The 25,328-nt window shown below is 47.9% G+C and overlaps 1 protein-coding gene across 3 annotated transcripts in view; it reads right to left on the reverse strand.

The window, feature by feature from the left end:
• Positions 1-25,328, reverse strand: part of LOC123773990 (monocarboxylate transporter 12) — a 219,636-nt gene that overhangs the window by 26,995 nt on the left and 167,313 nt on the right. For all 3 annotated transcript variants that reach the window (XM_069318730.1, XM_069318729.1, XM_069318728.1), the window contains 2 exons: positions 8,048-8,233; positions 5,596-5,743 (listed from right to left, as the gene is read on the reverse strand). In XM_069318730.1, coding sequence (XP_069174831.1) covers positions 5,596-5,729 — 134 coding nt within the window. In that variant the 5' untranslated portion in view covers positions 5,730-5,743; positions 8,048-8,233. The remainder of the gene's footprint in view (positions 1-5,595; positions 5,744-8,047; positions 8,234-25,328) is intronic.

Genomic DNA, 25,328 nt, shown 5'->3' on the forward strand with positions numbered 1-25,328 from the left:
TGTCGAAAGATTTACCCAACCATTAACGACCTTAAGACATTCCGATACGATACATTTATCTCCGGCTTGATTTGGGGTATGCACATGTTGGCCACTCTGGAATGTCTTGTTCTCTCTCTCTCTCTCTCTCTCTCTCTCTCTCTCTCTCTCTCTCTCTCTCTCTCTCTCTCTCTCTCTCTCTCTCTCTCTCTGGCCTGCACCACCACCTTGTTTCCTATGTTCTTATCATCGTCTCTTTTTCCGCCTCCCGTTCCTACTTTCTCTACATTGTTTTCTCATGTCTCCTCTCTCGGTCTCTACTCGATACTTTTCCTTCCATCCCTTTAGTTTCTTTACTTCCCCATCTCCCTCCCGTTCATCATTCCTCTTATTCAAACTTTCAAGAAATCTCTCTCTCTCTCTCTCCTTACCTCTCCTCCTCCTCCTCCCCACTATCATTAGAGAGTCCAGACCATTACAAAGATAAAATTGACATTGACGATCAATTCTTCACACTGACAACCTCCGGCGATAAGCAACTCTTATTTGTTATTTTTTTTGCTTCTCCTTCTATCTTCATCTCTAATCGCATCTCCCTCTTCACCACCATCTTTGTCTTCGTCTCTTTCTCCCCTTGTTGTACACGTGTGTGGAATGTTGTGATGTTCTTGTGTGGTTTGTTGTGGTTGTAGTTGGTTGTTATTGTGGTTGTTGTTGGTTGTTATTGTGGTTGTGGTTGTTATTGTGGGTGTTGTAGTTGCTATTGTGGGTGAAGAGGCGTTAAGCTTCACAGAAAAGCTGAAAGTTATGTTGTGGGCCCCTGGAGACACCTGTTTCCTCACTATCATCCCCTGGAGACACCTGTTTCCTCACTATCATCCCCTGGAGACACCTGTTTCCTCACTATCATCCCCTGGAGACACCTGTTTCCTCACTATCATCCCCTGGAGACACCTGTTTCCTCACTATCATCCCCTGGAGACACCTGTTTCCTCACTATCATCCCCTGGAGACACCTGTTTCCTCACTATCATCCCCTGGAGACACCTGTTTTCTCACTATCATCCCCTGGAGACACCTGTTTCCTCACTATCATCCCCTGGAGACACCTGTTTCCTCACTATCATCCCCTGGAGACACCTGTTTCCTCACTATCATCCCCTGGAGACACCTGTTTCCTCACTATCATCCCCTGGAGACACCTGTTTCCTCACTATCATCCCCTGGAGACACCTGTTTCCTCACTATCATCCCCTGGAGACACCTGTTTCCTCACTATCATCCCCTGGATGCACCTGTTTCCTCACTATCCTCCCTGGAGACACCTGTTTCCTCACTATCCTCCCTGGAGACACCTGTTTCCTCACTATCCTCCCTGGAGACACCTGTTTTCTCACTATCATCCCTGGAGACACCTGTTTTGTCACTATCATCCCCCTGGAGACACCTGTTTCCTCACTATCATCCCCTGGAGGCACCTGTTTCCTCACTATCCTCCCTGGAAGCACCAGTTTCCTCACTATCCTCCCTGGAGACACCTGTTTCCTCACTATCCTCCCTGGAGACACCTGTTTTCTCACTATCATCCCTGGAGGCACCTGTTTTGTCACTATCATCCCCCTGGAGACACCTGTTTCCTCACTATCATCCCTGGAGGCACCTGTTTTGTCACTATCATCCCCTGGAGACACTAGTTTCCTCACTATCATCCCCTGGAGACACCTGTTTCCTCACTATCATCCCCTGGAGACACTTGTTTCCTCACTATCATCCCCTGGAGACACTTGTTTCCTCACTATCATCCTCTGGAGACACTTGTTTCCTCACTATCATCCCCTGGAGACACCTGTTTTCTCACTATCATCCCCTGGAGACACCTGTTTAATCACTATCATTCCCTGGAGACACCTGTTTAATCTCTATCATCCCGGAGGCACCTGTTTCCTCATTATCATTCCCTGGAGACACCTGTTTCCTCACTATCATCCCTGGAGACACCTGTTTCCTCACTATCATCCCCTGGAGACACTTGTTTCCTCACTATCATCCCCTGGAGACACTTGTTTCCTCACTATCATCCCCTGGAGACACCTGTTTTCTCACTATCATCCCCTGGAGACACCTGTTTAATCACTATCATTCCCTGGAGACACCTGTTTAATCTCTATCATCCCGGAGGCACCTGTTTCCTCATTATCATTCCCTGGAGACACCTGTTTCCTCACTATCATCCCTGGAGACACCTGTTTCCTCACTATCATCCCCTGGAGACACTTGTTTCCTCACTATCATCCCCTGGAGACACTTGTTTCCTCACTATTATCCCCTGGAGACACCTGTTTCCTCACTATCATCCCCTGGAGACACCTGTTTCCTCACTATCATCCCTGGAGACACCTGTTTCCTCACTATCATCCCCTGGAGACACTTGTTTCCTCACTATCATCCCCTGGAGACACTTGTTTCCTCACTATCATCCCCTGGAGACACCTGTTTTCTCACTATCATCCCCTGGAGACACCTGTTTAATCTCTATCATCCCGGAGGCACCTGTTTCCTCATTATCATTACCTGGAGACACCTGTTTCCTCACTATCATCCCCTGGAGACACCTGTTTCCTCACTATCATCCCTGGAGACACTTGTTTCCTCACCATCATCCCCTGGAGACACCTGTTTCCTCACCATCATCCTCTGGAGACACCTGTTTCCTCACCATCATCCCCTGGAGACACCTCTTTCCTCACTATCATCCCCTGGAGACACCTGTTTCCTCACTATCATCCCCTGGAGACACCTGTTTCCTCACCATCATCCCCTGGAGACACCTGTTTCCTCACTATTATCCATGGAGACACCTGTTTCCTCACTATTATCCATGGAGACACCTGTTTCCTCACTATTATCCATGGAGACACCTGTTTCCTCACCATCATCCCCTGGAGACACCTGTTTCCTCACTATCATCCCCTGGAGACACCTGTTTCCTCACTATCATCCCCTGGAGACACCTGTTTCCTCACCATCATCCCCTGGAGACACCTGTTTCCTCACTATTATCCATGGAGACACCTGTTTCCTCACTATTATCCATGGAGACACCTGTTTCCTCACTATTATCCATGGAGACACCTGTTTCCTCACCATCATCCCCTGGAGACACCTGTTTCCTCACTATCATCCCCTGGAGACACCTGTTTCCTCACCATCATCCTCTGGAGACACCTGTTTCCTCACCATCATCCCCTGGAGACACCTCTTTCCTCACTATCATCCCCTGGAGACACCTGTTTCCTCACTATCATCCCCTGGAGACACCTGTTTCCTCACCATCATCCCCTGGAGACACCTGTTTCCTCACTATCATCCCCTAGAGGCACCTGTTTCCTCACTATCATCCCCTGGAGACACCTGTTTCCTCACTATCATCCCCTGGAGACACCTGTTTCCTCACTATCATCCCCTGGAGACACCTGTTTCCTCACTATCATCCCCTGGAGACACCTGTTTCCACACTATCATCCCCTGGAGACACCTGTTTCCTCACTATCATCCCCTGGAGGCACCTGTTTCCTCACTATCATCCCCTGGAGGCACCTGTTTCCTCACTATCATCCCCTGGAGACACCTGTTTCCTCACTATCATCCCCTGGAGACACCTGTTTCCACACTATCATCCCCTGGAGACACCTGTTTCCTCACTATCATCCCCTGGAGGCACCTGTTTCCTCACTATCATCCCCTGGAGACACCTGTTTCCTCACTATCATCCCCTGGAGACACCTGTTTCCTCACTATCATCCCCTGGAGACACCTGTTTGCACACTATCATCCCCTGGAGACACCTGTTTCCTCACTATCCCACTATCATCCCCTGGAGACACCTGTTTCCTCACTATCCCACTATCATCCCCTGGAGACACCTGTTTCCTCACTATCATCCCCTGGAGACACCTGTTTCCTCACTATCATCCCCTGGAGACACCTGTTTCCTCACTATCATCCCCTGGAGACACCTGTTTCCTCACTATCATCCCCTGGAGACACCTGTTTCCTCACTATCATCCCCTGGAGACACCTGTTTCCTCACTATCATCCCCTGGAGACACCTGTTTCCTCACTATCATCCCCTGGAGACACCAGTTTCCTCACTATCATCCCCTGGAGACACCTGTTTCCTCACTATCATCCCCTGGAGACACCTGTTTCCTCACTATCATCCCCTGGAGACACCAGTTTCCTCACTATCATCCCCTGGAGACACCTGTTTCCTCACTATCATCCCCTGGAGACACCTGTTTCCTCACCATCATCCCCTGGAGACACCTGTTTCCTCACCATCATCCCCTGGAGACACCTGTTTCCTCACCATCATCCCCTGGAGACACCTGTTTCCTCACCATCATCCCCTGGAGACACCTGTTTCCTCACCATCATCCCCTGGAGACACCTGTTTCCTCACCATCATCCCCTGGAGACACCTGTTTCCTCACCATCATCCCCTGGAGACACCTGTTTCCTCACCATCATCCCCTGGAGACACCTGTTTCCTCACCATCATCCCCTGGAGACACCTGTTTCCTCACCATAATCCCCTGGAGACACCTGTTTCCTCACCATCATCCCCTGGAGACACCTGTTTCCTCACCATCATCCCCTGGAGACACCTGTTTCCTCACCATCATCCCCTGGAGACACCTGTTTCCTCACCATCATCCCCTGGAGACACCTGTTTCCTCACCATCATCCCCTGGAGACACCTGTTTCCTCACCATCATCCCCTGGAGACACCTGTTTCCTCACCATCATCCCCTGGAGACACCTGTTTCCTCACCATCATCCCCTGGAGACACCTGTTTCCTCACCATCATCCCCTGGAGACACCTGTTTCCTCACCATCATCCCCTGGAGACACCTGTTTCCTCACCATCATCCCCTGGAGACACCTGTTTCCTCACTATCATCCCTGGAGACTTTAGCTGATGTCTTGTGAAAGTGGTACTCTTGTTGCTAATATCAATATAGTACTTTCTCAAACTTTTAAGATGAAAACCTCTAAAGCAACTGGCGCTGGGACCACATATTTCCAGTTTCACCATGTACTCTACAGCGAAGAGGAGTCTAAAGAGGAGTCACTTATTGCCCGCACTAGTTCTTGAAAAAGGTGAGTGGAAAAGGTGGGTGGAAAAGGTGGGTGGAAAAGGTGGATGGAAAAGGTGGGTGGAAAAGGTGGGTGGAAAAGGTGGGTGGAAGCTTGACAGGGTCGGAAAACGCCCACGCTAAATAAATACTTCTAAAGCCTGACAAAATGTAATGGACATCCCTCACCCAAAAATGTCCTGTAGAAATACATTGAGAAAACATTAGCTACTAACGTTAAAACACACAATATAACAGGTAAGGTTAGTTATGATTAGGAAACGCTAAGTTAGTACGTGGAAGGGATACGAGGACGAGGATCGGTTATAGGACGGAGGGAAGGAATGGTGCTCATCCCCTTGGACCATCGGGGGATCGAACCAGCATGAAGCACGACTGCCGCTGTACCGACCAGTCCAAGTAGATAGATTAAGGTTGCAGTAAGGAAGAAAAAATGCTGAATCCAGCAAGACTCACTCAATGGCGCCCCGGATGAAGACAGACATGACGGTGATGCCCAGGCCGCTGCCGCTCACAACGATGATCTCGACGAACTCCCGCCGTCTCTTGAAGTACTGGCCCACCATCAGCGTCGACGAGTCCCGCGTCATTCCCACCCCGATGCCTGCAGGAGGGAGATGAGGGAATCAGGGCCAGGGTGTAGGTCACACACACACACACACACACACACACACACACACACACACACACACACACACACACACACACACACACACACACACACACACACACACACACACACTTGGGGAACAGGTTGTGGAAGCAAATACTATTCATACTTTTAAAACTAGGTATGATAGGGAAATGGGACAGGAGTTATTGCTGTAAACAACCGATAGCTGGAAAGGCGGGATCCAAGAGTCAATGCTCGATCCTGCAAGCACAAATAGGTGAGTACAAATAGGTGAGTACACAGAAAGGCTGAGGGTGAACTGCACCTCACGTCGTTGGAAGACAGAAAAGCTCGGGGAGACATAATCACCACATACAAAATTCGCAGGGGTATTGACAGGGTGGACAAGGATGGATTATTTAACACAGGTGGTACACGCACAAGGGGACACAGGTGGAAGCTGAGTACCCAAATGAGCCACAGAGACATTAAAAACAACTTTTTCAGTGTCAGAATTGTTAGTAAATGGAATGCACTAGGAAGTGATGTGATGGAGATTGACTCCATACACAGTTTGAAATGTAGATATGATAGAGCTCGAGAAGCTCAGGATTGACACCAATAGATTGACGGTTGAGAGGTGAGACCAAAGAGCCAAAGCTCAACCCCCCGCAAGCACAACTAGGTGAATACAACTAGGTGAGCACACACACCCACCCTCTCAACTTCGTGAGAAACAGTATTCAATTTCGTGAGGAAAGGTAAGATGACGCCCCCGAAGTCGTCCTGACTAATTAGGCACCAAAGGCTCCTCCTGAAGAAGACACACCAACTCATCACCCGCGGCTGGTGCGCCAGGTACCGGGGTGCCCAGGGGACACGTACATACCAAACCATGAGTTATCCGCGGGTCTCTCGACGCCTCCTGACTCATCCCGCTTAACTTAATAAGCGAGAGGAGCCGAACCGTAATGAAAACTGACATTCACTGCCGAAGAAAATGTAAAGAAATTAACTGAACACTTTTCAGTAGGCGATGGAAGTGAGAGATTTATTGACGAACAAAATATAATTGGCGGAGGGAGAGAGAGAGAGAGAGAGAGAGAGAGAGAGAGAGAGAGAGAGACAGAGACAGAGACAGAGAGAGAGACAGAGAGAGAGACAGAGAGAGAGAGAGACAGAGAGAGAGACAGAGAGAGAGACAGAGAGAGAGAGAGAGAGAGAGAGAGAGAGAGAGAGAGAGAGAGAGAGAGAGAGAGAGAGAGAGAGAGAGAGAGAGAGAGAGAGAGAGAGAGAGAGACAGAGACAGAGACAGAGAGAGAGAGAGAGAGAGAGAGAGAGAGAGAGAGAGAGAGAGAGAGAGAGAGAGAGAGAGAGAGAGAGAGAGAGAGAGAGAGAGAGAGAGAGAGAGAGACAGAGACAGAGAGAGATACAGAGAGAGAGACAGAGAGAGAGAGAGAGACAGACAGACAGAGACAGAGACAGAGAGAGAGACAGAGAGAGAGACAGAGAGAGAGACAGAGAGAGAGAGAGAGAGAGAGAGAGAGAGAGAGAGAGAGAGAGAGAGAGAGAGAGAGAGAGAGAGAGAGAGAGAGAGAGAAAGAGAGAGAGTGTGTGTGTGAGAGAGAGAGAGAAAGAGAGAGAGTGTGTGTGTGAGAGAGAGAGAGTAACGCCGGGAGCGTGAGTGTTCCAATGACGCGAAAACATGTCCTTTCAGCCAGTACGAAGACTTCATCCCCCCCTGAGTCCGGACGCCTGGCCTCTTGGAAGCGTAACTGTCCTTTGCACGTAATATCACGAACCCGCGCACGCGCGCGTGTGTGTGTGTGTGGGGGGGGGGGGGCTGAGCTACCTCCTCGCCGGGCAGAAAACTCTGAATTCTTCCAACAATAGCAAGCCGAAATGACAAATGGTCTTCGCCTTCGACAGTATCGTGATTGCCTCCTACAACAGTGAGGCAACAGAGTGCCTCACCCTACAACAGTACCAGGAGTGCCTCACCCTACAACAGTACCAGGAGTGCCTCACCTACAACAGTACCAGGAGTGCCTCACCCTACAACAGTACCAGGAGTGCCTCACCCTACAACAGTACCAGGAGTGCCTCACCTACAACAGTACCAGGAGTGCCTCACCCAACAACAGTACCAGGAGTGCCTCACCCAACAACAGTACCAGGAGTGCCTCACCCTACAACAGCACCAGGAGTACCTCACCTACAACAGTACCAAGAGTGCCTCACCTTACAACAGTACCAGGAGTGCCTCACCCTACAACAGTACCAGGAGTGCCTCACCTACAACAGTGCCGTAACTGAAGAATAGTTGGTGGAACTGACTCGCGAAGGAGGTGAAGAGGCAGCCGAGGGCGGTGATGAGGCCTCCCAAGACGGCCGTCAGCCTGGTGGAGTTCCTCCTGCAGACGGCTATGGTGATGGGGGAGATGAGGAGGGCCAGCGACGTCGACAGTCCTCCCAGCCAACCTGGAGTGGGAGAGAGAGAGAGAGGCAGGGATGAGTGGCCTGGCCAGTGAGTGAGTGAGTGAGCAGTTTACGGTGCACTCACCGTAGCACTGGCTATGGTGAGCACGGTGACTTACCTGGCACAGGAGCGGGGCTGTAACTGAGGATATTGTTGTTGTTATAGATTCAGCTACTCGGAACAGGTTCCAAGTAGCACGGGCTATGGTGAGCCCGTAACTTACCTGACACAGGAGCGGGGCAAGTAGCACGGGCTATGGTGAGCCCCGGTGACTTACCTGGCACAGGAGCGGGGCTGTAACTGAGGAAGAGTGATTGATTGATGAAGATTAAGCCACCCCAAGAGGTGACACGGGCATGAATACCCCGTAAGAATGGACAGATAAATGTAGGGAGGATATAGAGGCGAGGAAGGAGAGACAATGAGGTGGTAAGAGAGGAAGAGAGAACGTTAGGAGAGGGATGGGAAAGAATGCGATCGACTCTGAAAAGATGAACGAAAAGAGGGAACAGAAGGCATAAGACAAGAGGACGAAGGAATAAGAACCAAGAAGACACAAGAGTGAGAAAGGAAGCAAAATAAAGTAGAAGGGAGGAAGCAGAAGGAAAGAAAAGGTCATTTAGGTAAGAAGACAACAGGTGTAGCGAAGAGGAGATACGGGGATTAACCACTGGGAAGACGGCTTATAGCCTGAGTGTTGGGATTACGGATCATCGAGGGATTAACCCGAGTTACTTTTGTGTGTGTGTGTGTGTGAGGCTGGAAGTGGTTAGACAGGTGGCTAGCAGGTACAGGCTCCCAGGAGGATAGGAGGATAGGGATACATATACGTGACAGGCAGGTGACGCAACCTTTCTTCCTAATAGACCGTCGCATACTTTAGTAAAAGCCAAAAAATTGTCGTACTAGAAAATGATGGCGGCTCGCGTAATTGATATACTGTTCAGTTTTGTTTCTAACCTCTGGTAGGTTAGGATAAGGGCACTTTAGTACGACAGTTTCTTGACGTTGGGAACCCTTAGAACGGGCTGGGTAGTGACAGTAAGGGACAGACAGATAACAAGTGAGTAACAACTAGGCGTTAGCACAAGGTTTAAATAAAAAAAGTTATATATATATATATATATATATATATATATATATATATATATATATATATATATATATATATATATATATATATATATATATATATATATATATACATTTCATTAATTAAAATCTTCAAATTAGACCAACAGCCCGCGAACTAAGCCATTGAATCTTCCGTTAATACAAAGACTCGTTTCTTCCAAACCACCGTGCAAGGAAGCCTCCATATCGGAGAAAGGAGAGAACTAACAGGAGAAAGAGACAAGCCACCACGACTATATAGCACTTGGAAGGGATCAGGATAAGGATTTGGCATGGGACGGAGGGAAGGAATGGTGCCCAACCACTTGGACGGTCGGGGATTGAACGCCGACCTGCATGAAGCGAGACCGTCGCTCTCCACCGTCCAGCCCATATCAAAGGCTTTCCTTAGTCCTGTCTCGGAAGGTGTTCACCAAGCCGTACTCTGGCGAAGTCCTGTCGCCACGTGCCCCAGTAGAGCACGCCCCTGGCACCAGTCTCAAGCAACAAGTACATGCTTCTTGCTTAGCTAAATGAATTGTGGAGTTCAGTCCCTGAGCCCAACTACGTACCTCTGTAACCCTTTCCACTACCGCCTCACAAGATGGGTATGAGGTGCATAATAAACGAACTAAACTAAACAAGTACAAGGTTCTAAAGTGCTTATAACATGTAAGAAGAACAACATACTAAAGAATATTTCCTCGCGCTACAAGTTTCACACAAATTTCCAGGAATGTATCAACACAGCTAATCTTTAAGAGTATGAATATATTAAGACCATGAACGTGGAGGACTTATAATTGGCAAGTTACGCGTGGCCAGCTCTCCAGGCCAGGCTTCACCAAGGAGGCAGGCGGCAAGAAAGTCACACAGCACACAAGGAAAGAACAAGGTAATAGATATATACAAGAAATTACAAACAGACGCCGACAAGAAATGGCAAATTGGACGCAGATATCCAATGGAACGAAAGATGAGGTGGAGCAGCTGTCCAATGGAACGAAAGATGAGGTGGAGCAGCTGTCCAATGGAACGACAGATGAGGTGGATGCAGCTGTCCAATGGAACGACAGATGAGGTGGACGCAGCTGTCCAATGGAACGACAGATGAGGTGGATGCAGCTGTCCAATGGAACGACAGATGAGGTGGATGCAGCTGTCCAATGGAACAAAAGATGAGGTGGAGCAGCTGTCCAATGGAACAAAAGATGAGGTGGACGCAGCTGTCCAATGGAACAAAAGATGAGGTGGACGCAGCTGTCCAATGGAACGACAGATGAGGTGGACGCAGCTGTCCAATGGGACGAAAGATGAGGTGGAAGCAGCTGTCCAATGGAGCAACAGATGAGGCGGACGCAGCTGTCCAATGGAACGACAGATGAGGTGGACGCAGCTGTCCAATGGAACGACAGATGAGGTGGACGCAGCTGTCCAATGGAACGACAGATGAGGTGGATGCAGCTGTCCAATGGAACGACAGATGAGGTGGACGCAGCTGTCCAATGGAACGACAGATGAGGTGGACGCAGCTGTCCAATGGAACGACAGATGAGGTGGACGCAGCTGTCCAATGGAACGACAGATGAGGTGGACGCAGCTGTCCAATGGAACGACAGATGAGGTGGACGCAGCTGTCCAATGGAACGACAGATGAGGTGGACGCAGCTGTCCAATGGAACAAAAGATGAGGTGGACGCAGCTGTCCAATGGAACAAAAGATGAGGTGGACGCAGCTGTCCAATGGGAGGGAGTGGGAAGATATGGATAAAGAAGGAGGAAGGGGGGGGGCAGGAGAAAAGTAAGAAAGATGATAAATATAATATAAACAGAAGGAACAAGAGGAGGAAGAGAGGAGCAACGCAGCAGATAATATATATCTGGGCGACAGGGGGGGGGGGGCACAATAGACGCGATAACAACACGAAGTAAACAAGAACATAAGCGTTTATAAATAACAAAAGACTGAAGAGCTACCAAGAATTACAGGGAAGCCGAGGAGGACAAAAACCTATTTATAAAAGGATTGAGCAGATATGGCGAGGATCAAGTATTGTGACGATGTCGTACAGTGACCCATGGACTGTGGCCTCTTGATGGGTAAGGGACGGGATGGGGGACGGGATGGGGGACGGGATGGGGGACGGGATGGGGGACGGAATGGGGGACGGAATGGGGGCCCTAAGGCTGCAGGGATAATTAGAGTCATTTATAATGACACAAATGTGTTGGTGACGAATGGTGGGAGGGAGAGTGAGGAAGAACTAGGAGGGCGAGGGGAGGGAGAGGGAGAGAAGGGTAAAGAAGGGAGTAGAGGTAGGAAAGTGCAGAGAGGAGAGGGGAGGGGGGTGAGATGATGAAGGAGCAGAAAGGTCGGGTTCTGGGAAGGAATCTGTAGTCCTGAAGTATTCCAATCCTGAGAGCTTGCTCGTCCAAGTGCCTGAAGGTTACACGAATCTCCACCAGCCTCACGCACGCCGCTGATGTTACAGTCAGTGTGTGCCCCTCGGTGAAAGCTTGGGGGGTTATGTGTACTCCCAGATACTTTTAGTTTTTCTGACTCAAGACATTCATCATCCCATAATCTTGAACTCTTATTGTGGCTTACTTGCTCCCGTCCCAAATCTCGTCACCTTGCACTTGCTTGGATTTAAGTCGAGCAGTCATCTTTCTAGTTTGTCCAGGTAAAACTCTTCTGCTCTGATTCGTCTCAGTGTGCATATTTGATATCTATATATTATGTGATATCTGTCGTCTCTCTGCCTGGAAGGTCATTCTGAGAGTTATTAGATAACCCAAGTTATTCGCCTGTCTGCATCCATGCCAGCAGGACAGAATGTCTGCATAGCTTATATGTCATATGTCACGTAGACTTTGTCGAGTATGTGTGTGTGTGTGTGTGTGTGTGTGTGTGTGTGTGTGTGTGTGTGTGTGTGTGTGAGTGTGTACTTACCTAATTGCCTAATTGTGCTTGCGGGGGTTGAGCTCTGGCTCTTTGGTCCCGCCTCTCAACCGTCAATCAACTGGTGTACAGATTCCTGAGCCTATTGGGCTCTATCATATCTACATTTGAAACTGTGAATGGAGTCAGCCTCCACCACATCACTTCCTAATGCATTCCATTTGCTAACTACTCTGACACTGAAAAAGTTCTTTCTAACGTCTCTGTGGCTCATTTGGGTACTCAGCTTCCACCTGTGTCCCCTTGTTCGCGTCCCACCAGTGTTGAAAAGTTCGTCCTTGTTTACCCGGTCGATTCCCCTGAGGATTTTGTAGGTTGTGATCATGTCCCCCCTTACTCTTCTGTCTTCCAGTGTCGTGAGGTGCATTTCCCGCAGCCTTTCCTCATAACTCATGCCTCTTAGTTCTGGGACTAGTCTAGTAGCATACCTTTGGACTTTTTCCAGCTTCGTCTTGTGCTTGACAAGGTACGGGCTCCATGCTGGGGCCGCATACTCCAGGATTGGTCTTACATATGTGGTGTACAAGATTCTGAATGATTCCTTACACAGGTTCCTGAACGCCGTTCTGATGTTAGCCAGCCTCGCATATGCCGCAGACGTTATTCTCTTTATGTGGGCTTCAGGAGACAGGTTTGGTGTGATATCAACTCCTAGATCTTTCTCTCTGTCTGTTTCATTAAGTACTTCATCTCCTATTCTGTATCCTGTGCCTGGCCTCCTGTTTCCACTGCCTAGTTTCATTACTTTGCATTTACTCGGGTTGAACTTCAACAGCCATTTGTTGGACCATTCACTCAGTCTATCCAGGTCATCTTGTAGCCTCCTACTATCATCCTCTGTTTCAATCCTCCTCATAATTTTTGCATCGTCGGCAAACATTGAGAGGAACGAATCTATACCCTCTGGGAGATCATTTACATATACCAGAAACAGTATAGGTCCAAGGACTGACCCCTGCGGGACTCCACTTGTGACGTCTCGCCAATCTGAGACCTCACCCCTCACACAGACTCGTTGTCTCCTGTTGCTTAGGTATTCCTCTATCCACCGAAGTACCTTCCCTCTCACTCCAGCCTGCATCTCCAACTTTCGCACTAGCCTCTTGTGTGGCACTGTATCAAAGGCTTTCTGACAATCCAAAAATATGCAGTCTGCCCACCCTTCTCTTTCTTGCCTTATTTTTGTTGCCTGGTCGTAGAATTCAAGTAACCCTGTGAGGCAGGACCTGCCATCCCTGAACCCATGTTGATGCTGTGTTACAAAGTTCCTTCGCTCCAGATGCTCCACTAGTTTTTTTCGCACAATCTTCTCCATCAGCTTGCATGGTATGCAGGTTAGGGACACTGGCCTGTAGTTCAGTGCCTCCTGTCTATCCCCTTTCTTGTATATCGGGACTACGTTAGCTGCTTTCCAAGTATCTGGCAGTTCCCCTGTTGCCAGTGATTTGTTATACACTATGGAGAGTGGTAGGCTCAGTTCTCTTGCTCCTTCCTTTAGAACCCAAGGGGAGATTCCATCTGGGCCTATAGCCTTCGTCACGTCCAACTCTAGTAAACACTTCCTTACTTCCCCACTGGTAATCTCAAACTCTTCCAGTGGTTCCTGGTTAGCTATTCCCTCACTTACCTCTGGAATTTCTCCTTGTTCTAAGGTGAAGACCTCCTGGAATTTCTTATTCAATTCCTCACACACTTCCTTGTCATTTGTAGTGAATCCTTCCGCCCCTATCCTTAATCTCATAACCTGTTCCTTTACTGTTGTTTTTCTCCTAATGTGGCTATGCAACAATTTAGGCTGAGTCTTTGCCTTGCTTGCGATGTCATTTTCGTATTGTCTTTCTGCCTCTCTTCTCATCCTGACATATTCATTCCTGGCATTCTGGTATCTTTCTCTGCTCTCCAGTGTCCTGTTATTCCTATAGTTTCTCCATGCCCTTTTACTTTGCTGCTTAGCTAGCCTACATCTTTGATTAAACCATGGGTTTCTCATCTTCATTTCTCTGTTTTCCTTTTGGACTGGGACAAACTTGTTTGCTGCGTCCTTGCACTTCTGCGTGATGTAATCCATCATATCTTGGGCCGTCTTTCCCCTGAGCTCTGTTTCCCATGCTATATCTGTTAGGAATTTTCTTATCCCCTCATAGTTTCCCTTTCGGTATGCTAACCTTTTGGTTTCGGTATCCCTCCTCGAGTTCAATAACCCTTCTTCAATCAAGTACTCAAACACCAGTACACTGTGGTCGCTCATTCCTACTGGGTCCTCAAAACCGATTTCTCTTATGTCGGAGTCGTTCAGAGTGAAGACTAGGTCGAGTCTCGCTGGTTCGTCATTGCCTCTCATCCTTGTGGGTTCTCCGACATGCTGCGTTAAAAAGTTGCTTGTCACCACCTCCAATAGTTTGGCTCTCCACGTATCCTCGCCTCCATGCGGTTCCTTGTGTGTGTGTGTGTGTGTGTGTGTGTGTGTGTGTGTGTGTGTGTGTGTGTGTGTGTGTGTTGCTCTCATTCTTCATGTGATTCTTCTTACCTCCTCCCGACTGTTCCCCACTAACAACACTACCATTTGCTTGCCACCACTCTAGCCACCTGCACCACCACCACCCTAGCCACCACCACTACCTCTACACCCACTTTATCTCATATTCTCTTTTCCATTCCCCCTTCTCCTTCCTCCATTACTCCCCCCCCTCCCCCGTGGACATGCCTTGACATGACATCAATGAAAGCGACTAACGATCGTTTGGCACCGTAACTCAAACTACTTAACACGGGCCGTAATTAGTTCAACACATTTAACTACATGGGAAAGGAGGAAACGGCAGATAAGAGGGGTGACTGAACAAAAGGGGAAAAGGGAAAAGTGGAGAAAGTGAAAAGTAGAGACACAGAGGGTTGGAGAAAGGAGACTTAAGCCATAAAGAGTAAACAATACAATTTGTGAATCTAGTAGAATTAAGAAAATGGGGTACCAAAAACACTATATATAGAAAACGAGACTCATAAATCCAGGAAAGACAAGAGAAAGATTATATATTCTTGATATAATCTATATATTCAACATTATATAACATTATATATTCAACGAAGACTCACTCCTAATACATTCACAATTATGCCAGAAAGTTAAATGAGGCAAGAAAATCCGTTTAAGAAAAACGGAATTGTAAAATGGGCGTTTAAACTTTTTTTTTTATCAATTTAACATCAATAATAGTTTTAAGTGTCAAGCTGATAGGCCTATTAGGACACTCTCCGCCTCCTGATTCAAATCAAGCGAGAGTTCAAACATAAGACGATAGAAAACACCATTTTGAAACACAGAGTACAGTCTGACACAGAGAGTACATTCTGAATTATCATCGTATTTTCTGAAACCCCCAGGGTTACATATTGAAGCAGCAGAGTACATTCCGAGGCTCCAGAGTACATTCTGAAGCACCAGAGTACATTCTGAAGCACCAGAGTACATTCTGAAGCACCAGAGTACATTCTGAAGCACCAGAGTACATTCTGAAGCACCAGAGTACATTCTGAAGCACCAGAGTACATTCTGAAGCACCAGAGTACATTCTGAAGCACCAGAGTACATTCTGAAACACCAGAGTACATTCTGAAACACCAGAGTACAGTCTGTCTCACCGCTAGAGCAAACATCTGTGTCTCACCATTAGAGCAAACACCTGTGTCTCACCGCCAGAGCAAACACCTGTGTCTCACCGCTAGAGCAAACACCTGTGTCTCACAGCTAGAGCAAACACCTGTGTCTCACCGCTAGAGCAAACACCTGTGTATCACCGCTAGAGCAAACACCTGTGTCTCACCGCCAGAGCAAACACCTGTGTCTCACCGTTAGAGCAAACACCTGTGTCTCACCGCCAGAGCAAACACCAGTGTCTCACCGTTAGAGCAAACACCTGTGTCTCACAGCTAGAGCAAACACCTGTGTCTCACCGTTAGAGCAAACACCTGTGTCTCACCGCCAGAGCAAACACCAGTGTCTCACCGTTAGAGCAAACACCTGTGTCTCACCGCCACAGCAAACACCTGTGTCTCACCGCCACAGCAAACACCTGTGTCTCACCGCTAGAGCAAACACCTGTGTCTCACCGTTAGAGCAAACACCTGTGTCTCACCGCCAGAGCAAACACCAGTGTCTCACCGTTAGAGCAAACACCTGTGTCTCACAGCTAGAGCAAACACCTGTGTCTCACCGTTAGAGCAAACACCTGTGTCTCACCGCCAGAGCAAACATCAGTGTCTCACCGTTAGAGCAAACACCTGTGTCTCACCGCCACAGCAAACACCTGTGTCTCACCGCCACAGCAAACACCTGTGTCTCACCGCTAGAGCAAACACCTGTGTCTCACCGCCACAGCAAACACCTGTGTCTCACCGCTAGAGCAAACACCCGTATCTCACCGCTAGAGCAAACACCCGTGTCTCACCGCTAGAGCAAACACCTGTGTCTCACCGCTAGAGCAAACACCTGTGTCTCACCGCCACAGCAAACACCTGTGTCTCACCGCTAGAGCAAACACCCGTATCTCACCGCTAGAGCAAACACCCGTGTCTCACCGCTAGAGCAAACACCTGTGTCTCACCGCCAGAGCAAACACCTTTGTCATCACCACCTTTCATTCCCAGGCATAAGTTGGTGTTACCTTGCGATGATTACGGGGCTCAACATCCCCGCGGCCCGGTTTCCCCCGCGCCGTACTGGATCTTTTCTGCAGCTAAATCATTGATACATTATCCCACGTGTCATTGTTTATTGTTTATCATACGAGGTTCATTGATGTTCTTCTATTTACTTTGCCCATTGTTTATCTTACACACAGTTCTGCACGAGGCTTCTAAGGAGAGGCGAAAGGATTAAACCATTTTCTTATATATTATATAGGTAAAAATACAATATATATATATGAAAATATATTTTATATACGTGTGGGGGTCATATAAGCCCCACACGTATATATATATATATATATATATATATATATATATATATATATATATATATATATATATATATATATATATATATAGGGGCATATATGGGTGGGTAGGGAGAGATTATATCCAGCAAATGGCAAGCAATGACCTCTCGACCCCACTGTTGGGTTATTGGGGGAGGTGGGTGTGGGTTGGGGTGGGGATGTGGGGGGTTCTGGGGAGTCGGGGCTAGAGGTGGATAGTGGGGGGAGGGGGAGGGGGGTTTAGGGAGGGGTATGGATAGCAGGGGGGGGGAAGATGGGTGATAGACAGGGTAATTAATTACGTTTAGAATGGAGATTTTGTCCTCAGGTGGTTAGAGAATAGACCTCTATAGACCCAGGAGAATAGACTTCTTATCGTGAAACCGAAAATAATAATAATAATAATAATAATAATAATAATAATAATATATAAATGGGTGGTGTATAGGCATGAATATAGGTGGGAATAATGCGTAATGAGTGGGGTTTAGGCGTGAATGGGGTGTAATATAGGTTCTAACGGGATGGGATAACGGTGCCAATGGGATGGGATAACGGTGCCAATGGGATGGGATAACGGTCACAATGGGACGGGATAACGGTGCCAATGGAGTGAGATATAAGCGTGAAGTGGTTCCGGGGGCCGGGGTGGGGGGGGGGGATTATAAGTAAGTTTTCAATCAATTTGGCCTTTGTTTGCCGGAGGGTGATTGATTGACGCGAGGTGTGTGTGTGTGTGTGTGTGTGTGTGGACGAAGGAGAGAGAGAGAGAGAGAGAGAGAGAGAGAGAGAGAGAGAGAGAGAGAGAGAGAGAGAGAGAGAGAGGAGAGAGAGAGAGAGAGAGAGAGAGAGGTTGAGGGCAGAGGTTGGGGGGAGGGGAAGGGGTTAAGGAAGGGGGGGAGAGGGGTTACGGAGTACAGCTGCCTCTAAGAAAACAACAGAAGCGCAAGTAAGTTATATAAAATACATTATACAACAAAAAAATAGATTACTGAATGTGGGCACAACAGCCAACAGATCACTACACTCAAGGCGGGATAGTGATACAAACAAGTAATACCAACTGCGATATATCATATAATATATCTACACACGAAAATGTGCACCAAAATTACAGTGAATAGTTAGAGGAAAAAAAATGATACAATGGCCAACGGGAACCTGTTCCAGTATTTTGCTAGAGTACCAACACGTAGAGAGAATTACTTGAATGAGAGAGAGAGAGAGAGAGAGAGAGAGAGAGAGAGAGAGAGAGAGAGAGAGAGAGAGAGAGAGAGAATGACTACACCAACCCTCCGGTCAAACCTGGCGTAATAACATATGATGATCTAATCCTCCTTCGTTTTCTGTGTTCACTAGTAATGACACTCCGCCCAATACATTATTCTCCCTCCCCTCCCTATCACGTCCCCGGGTCTATCACGTCCCCTCCCTATCACGTCCCCTCCCTATCACGTCATTCTTCTGGCCTGCAGGCCCGCCGCCACCGACACGTCTCGTGATGTTACCACCGCCGTCGTCCAGTACACACACGCACGCAAAAAAATAATGACCAGAACCTTGAAAGTTACGACATATGGGACGGGTTATTATAGGACCCGGTAACCGAAGCTCCGGCCCGGCCCTGGGGGTGCCGTAGTCTGTTGTCTCCAGTTACACCAGGCGGCACTGCTAATTAGGGAAGGTAGTTCCCGGACTCCTAAAGAAATAAACGCATACATGCATGAAATTTGCACTGTGTGTTTTTTTTAATCTGATAAATAAGAATGTTGAAATCTTATATATATATATATATATATATATATATATATATATATATATATATATATATATATATATATATATATATATATATATATATATTTTGGTAGCATTCTTTCTTTTAAACATATTTCGTTGAAATCGACAACGTTTTAGATTTATGACTCTGGCACGAATCTTCTCGATATTTCTTATGTTTTTCTTCATTGAAGCAGGAAGATGAAAAATGAACTCTCCAAAGTTAATTTTTTCACTTTTTATCGGGTCTGACGCCTTGATGCGTTTCACAAGGTCACTCCTTACATTACCAAATTCTAACGTGCCCAAGCTGTCCCATCCGCTGCTGGATTCGTACCCTAGAGATGTGTGGACCAATTTATCCATTTGAATTTTCAATTTCCTAGTGCGTGGGAGGTTGAGCAGTCCATCAGGGGCTGGCGGAGTCAGCATAAGTGTGCCTGTACACTTCACTTATTGATTTGTAGTAAGAAATCTTAGTTTCAGGCTTCCTGTCCCCAGCTGGAAGATCAGTCATTCCAAGTAATTCCTGGATGATCTCGACTGAAGAATTGCACAGCTGGAGGGGCATCATTCCCGATAAATTTCTGGATTATCTCATAAAGGAGATGGAAAATATCATTTGAAATAAATTCCTGACCAATCACTGCAAATATTTACTTGACGTGAATATATATATATATATATATATATATATATATATATATATATATATATATATATATATATATATATATATATAATATATATTTATATATATATATATATATATATATATATATATATATATAATATATATATATATATATATATATATATATATATATATATATATATATATATATATATATATCACTAAGAACTCTTTTGACCCGGCCAGGATTCGAACCCATACCGTCCAGGATCACCCCTAAACGTACACAGTACCGTAACCACCGCACCAATGATCGATCATTGGTGCGGTGGTCACGGTACTGTGTACGTTTAGGGGTGATCCTGGACGGCATGGGTTCGAATCCTGGCCGGGTCAAAAGAGTTCTTAGTGATATATGGCTTATTTAAGTCAGTATCTCAGGGGGCAAAAAATTGCACTATGATGTAAAAATTTTAACAATACAAACTTGTTTTCAAATAAACGAATATAATTATTGGCGAGACATTAAAAAAAACACACACACACACACAGAACAAAAGATAAACCGGAGATAAAAATAGAAGAGTGTCCCCTGCAGGCCGTCCTGTGCGCGGGAAAAAGATCTCCCAGCCTGACATGAAGGCGTCATTTGCATCTGAATGTCGAACATTTTTGCCTTCGGTGTCGGGCTTCGAAATCCTCATTGAAATTGGCAGTCATTGTGTGCTGAAGATCGCGACTTACATCTCGAAATGTAAGATAATCCCCCCCCCACTGTAAATGGCCGAAGGAAGGGATTTGTTTATTAATATATTCAGACTTACGTGTATATCCCGCCACTTTGAAGAGTCGACGATGATAGTACGTTTAAAATGCTGCTCCTATATTGTTGAGTTATGAATAGGCTGTATAATAAACCCCTCAATGACACACCCCTCACGGGACTAGTCATTGTATAAATAATGTCAGGTTTTGGCTGTGTGTATGTACTCATCTAGTTGTGCTTGCGGGGGTTGAGCTTTGGCTCTTTGGTCCCGCCTCTTGACCGTTAATCTACTGGTGTACAGATTCCTGAGCTTCTCGAGTTCCATCATATCTACGTTTGAAACTGTGTATGGAGTCAGCCTCCACCACATCACTTCCTAGTGCATTCCATTTACAAACTATTCTGACAATGAAAAAGTTCTTTCTAACGTCTCTGTGGCTCATTTGGGTACTCAGCTTCCAGCTAATATATGTGTGTGTGTGTGTGTGTGTGTGTGTGTGTGTGAGTGTGTGTGTGTGTGTGTGTGTGTGTGTGTGTGTGTGTGTGTGTGTGTGTGCGTGCGCGCGCGCTTATCATTCAGAGACAAGACTGGCCAGGATGACGCAGCAACACTAGGCAGACGGGACGCACCACTCAACACCCATCAAGCGTGTCTGCAGGAACCCAACAACAACAGCCAGCTCGGCCGCCACCAGACAGTAGAACCCACCGACCGAGAACCAGAAACCCCTCCAAAACCAAATTTAGGCCTACACATATTACCAGCTGATCGTAGCTTCCCAAACTCTGCAACTTAAATATATTTAAAATAATAAATTTCACTTCAGTACACAATATGTCCTTCAATTTTATATCACAATTGATTTATTAATACACAATAATAATATTATTAATCCTAAAAAATAAAAAGTGATTATAAAGAATATATATAAAATATATTTTTAATTTATTACCTCTACTACTGGAAGTATTACTATTATTTTTAAGTAAGAATTTTATAAGTAAGTTTACTACTGATTTAATGTCATTTGTAGATATATAACGTAATATTATTAGTTACTGAAATATTATCTTCAATATATACAGCCCCACACACCCCCACACACCCCCACACACCCCCACACACCTTCACACACCCCCACACACCTTCACACAGCCCCACACACCTCCACATAGCCCCACACACCCCCACATAGCCCCACACACCTCCACACACCTCCACACACCTCCACACACCCCCAGACACCTCCACACACCTCCACACACCACCACACACCTCCACACACCTTCACACACCTCCACACACCTCCACACACCCCCACACACCTCCACACACCACCACACACCCCCACACACCCCCACACACCTCCACACATCCCCTCACACCTCCACACACCCCCACACACCTCCACACACCTCCACACACCACCACACACCTCCACACACCTCCACACACCTTCACACACCACCACACACCTCCACACACCTCCACACACCTTCACACACCTCCACACACCTCCACACACCCCCACACACCTCCACACACCTCCACACACTTCCACACACCCCCACACACCTCCACACACCTCCACATACCTCCACACAGCCCCACGCACATCCACACACCTCCACACACCACCACACACCTCCACACACCTCCACACACCCCCACACACCCCCACACACCTCCACACACCTCCACACACCTCCACGAACCCCCACACACCTCCACACACCACCACACACCCCCACACACCCCCACACACCCCCACACACCTCCACACACCTCCACACACCTCCACACACCTCCACACACCTCCACACACCCCCACACACCTCCACACACCACCACACACCTCCACACACCACCACACACCCCCACACACCTCCACACACCTCCACACACCTCCACACACCACCACACACCTCCACACACCCCCACACACCTCCACACACCTCCACACACCTCCACACACCTCCACACACCTCCACACACCCCCACACACCTCCACACACCTCCACACACCTCCACACACCCCCACACACCTCCACACACCCCCACACACCTCCACACACCTCCACACACCTCCACACACCACCACACACCTCCACACACCCCCACACACCTCCACACACCTCCACACACCTCCACACACCACCACACACCTCCACACACCTCCACACAGCCTCACACACCCCCACACACCTCCACACACCTCCACACACCTCCACGCACCTCCACACACCTCCACACACCTCCACACACCCCCAGACACCTCCACACAGCCCCCACACACCTCCACACACCTCCACACACCCCCACACACCTCCACACACCCCCACACACCTCCACATACCCCCACACACCTCCACACACCTCCACATACCTCCACACACCTCCACATACCTCCACACACCTCCACACAGCCCCACACAGACCCACACACCTCCACACACCACCACACACCTCCACACACCACACAGCCCGACACACCACCACACACCTTTACACAGCCCCATACACCCCCACACACCCCCACACACACCCCCACACACTCCCACACACACCTCCACACACCACCACACACCACACAGCCCGACACACCACCACACACCCCCACACAAGGAATCGTGTAAGGAATCGTCCAGAACCCTGTATACCACTTATGTCAGAACAATCCTGGAGTATGCAGCTCCAGCGTGGAGTCCATACTTAGTTAAACACAAGACGAAGTTAGAGAAGATTCAGCGGTATGCCACCAGACTGGTCCCGGAACTGAGAGGTATGAGCTACGAGGAAAGGCTAAAGGAGCTGAACCTCACATCCCTGGAAAACAGAAGGTGAGACATGATAACCACCTACAAAATTCTCAGGGGAATTGACAGGGTGGACAAAGACAAACTCTTCAGCACGGGTGGGACACGAACAAGGGGACATAGGTGGAAACTCAGTACACAGATGAGCCACCGAGACGTTAGAAAGATTTTTTCAGTGTCAGAGTAGTTAACAAATGGAATGCACTAGGAAGTGATGTGGTGGAGGCTGACTCCATACACAGTTTCAAATGTAGATATGATAGAGCCCAGTAGACTCAGGAACCTGTACACCAGTTGATTGACAGTTGAGAGGCGGGACCAAAGAGACAAAGCTCAACCCCCCGCAAGCACAAATAGGTGAGTACACACACACACACACACACACACACACACACACACACACACACACACACACACACACACACACACACACACACACACACATACACTAATACACACACACACACACACACACACACACACACACACACACACACACACACACACACACACACACACACACACACACACACGCACACACACACGCACGCACGAATTTAATTGAATCACGAGAACTGTATATTATTCGAGACAATTATCAGAAGAAATCGCTATACCAGAATTACTATATAACAACTGGAAGGGATACGAGGACAAGGAGCTGAGATACAAGGACAAGGAGCTGGGATATGAGGACAAGGAGCTGGGATACGAGGACAAGGAGCTGGGATACGAGGACAAGGAGCTGGGATTTGAGGACAAGGAGCTGGGATACGAGGACAAGGAGCTGGGATACGAGGACAAGGAGCTGGGATACGAGGACAAGGAGCTGGGATTTGAGGACAAGGAGCTGGGATACGAGGACAAGGAGCTGGGATACGAGGACAAGGAGCTGGGATACGAGGACAAGGAGCTGGGATACGAGGACAAGGAGCTGGGATACGAGGACAAGGAGCTGGGATACGAGGACAAGGAGCTGGGATTTGAGGACAAGGAGCTGGGATACGAGGACAAGGAGCTGGGATACGATGACAAGGAGCTGGGATACGAGGACAAGGAGCTGGGATATGAGGACAAGGAGCTGGGATACAAGGATAAGGAGCTGGGATACGAGGACAAGGAGCTGGGATACGAGGACAAGGAGCTTGGATACGAGGACAAGGAGCTGGGATACGATGACAAGGAGCTGGGATACGAGGACAAGGAGCTGGGATATGAGGACAAGGAGCTGGGATACGAGGACAAGGAGCTGGGATATGAGGAAAAAGAGCTGGGATTTGAGGACAAGGAGCTGGGAGACGAGGACAAAGAGCTGGGATACGAGGACAAGGAGCTGGGATACAAAGATAAGGAGTTGGGATACGAGGACAAGGAGCTGAGATACGAGGACAAGGAGCTGGGATACGAGGACAAGGAGCTGGGATACGAGGACAAGGAGCTAGGATATGAGGACAAGGAGCTGGGATACGAGGACAAGGAGCTGGTATATGAGGGACAAGGAGCTGGGATACGAGGATAAGGAGCTGGGATACAAGGATAATGAGCTGGGATACGAGGACAAGGAGCTAGGATACGAGGACAAGGAGCTGGGATACAAGGACAAGGAACTGGGATACAAGGACAAGGAGCTAGGATACGAGGACAAGGAGCTGGGATACAAGGACAAGGAACTGGGATACAAGGACAAGGAGCTAGGATACGAGGACAAGGAGCTGGGATACGAGGACAAGGAGCTAGGATACGAAGACAAGGAGCTAGGATACGAAGACAAGGAGCTAGGATTTGAGAACACGGAACTGGGACGGTCAGAAGGAATCGTGTCCAACCACTGGACCATTGAGAATCGAGCGCCGGCCTGCAAGAAGCGAAGCAGCCGCTGCGCTGCCCAGTCCCAAGCGGATTGAGTCCAAATCAAGCAGAACTGTCCCAAGAGATCCGAGACAAAACGCAGATAATAGACCTGTGACAAGAGCCATATCCATGTTATTGTAAACAATATATCCTTATTTATCCGGACAGTGAGAGAATGCAGGTCTCTTTCCTACCGGCT

Source organism: Procambarus clarkii, chromosome 91, assembly GCF_040958095.1.
Source record: "Procambarus clarkii isolate CNS0578487 chromosome 91, FALCON_Pclarkii_2.0, whole genome shotgun sequence".
In the NCBI taxonomy this organism is placed as follows: domain Eukaryota; kingdom Metazoa; phylum Arthropoda; class Malacostraca; order Decapoda; family Cambaridae; genus Procambarus; species Procambarus clarkii.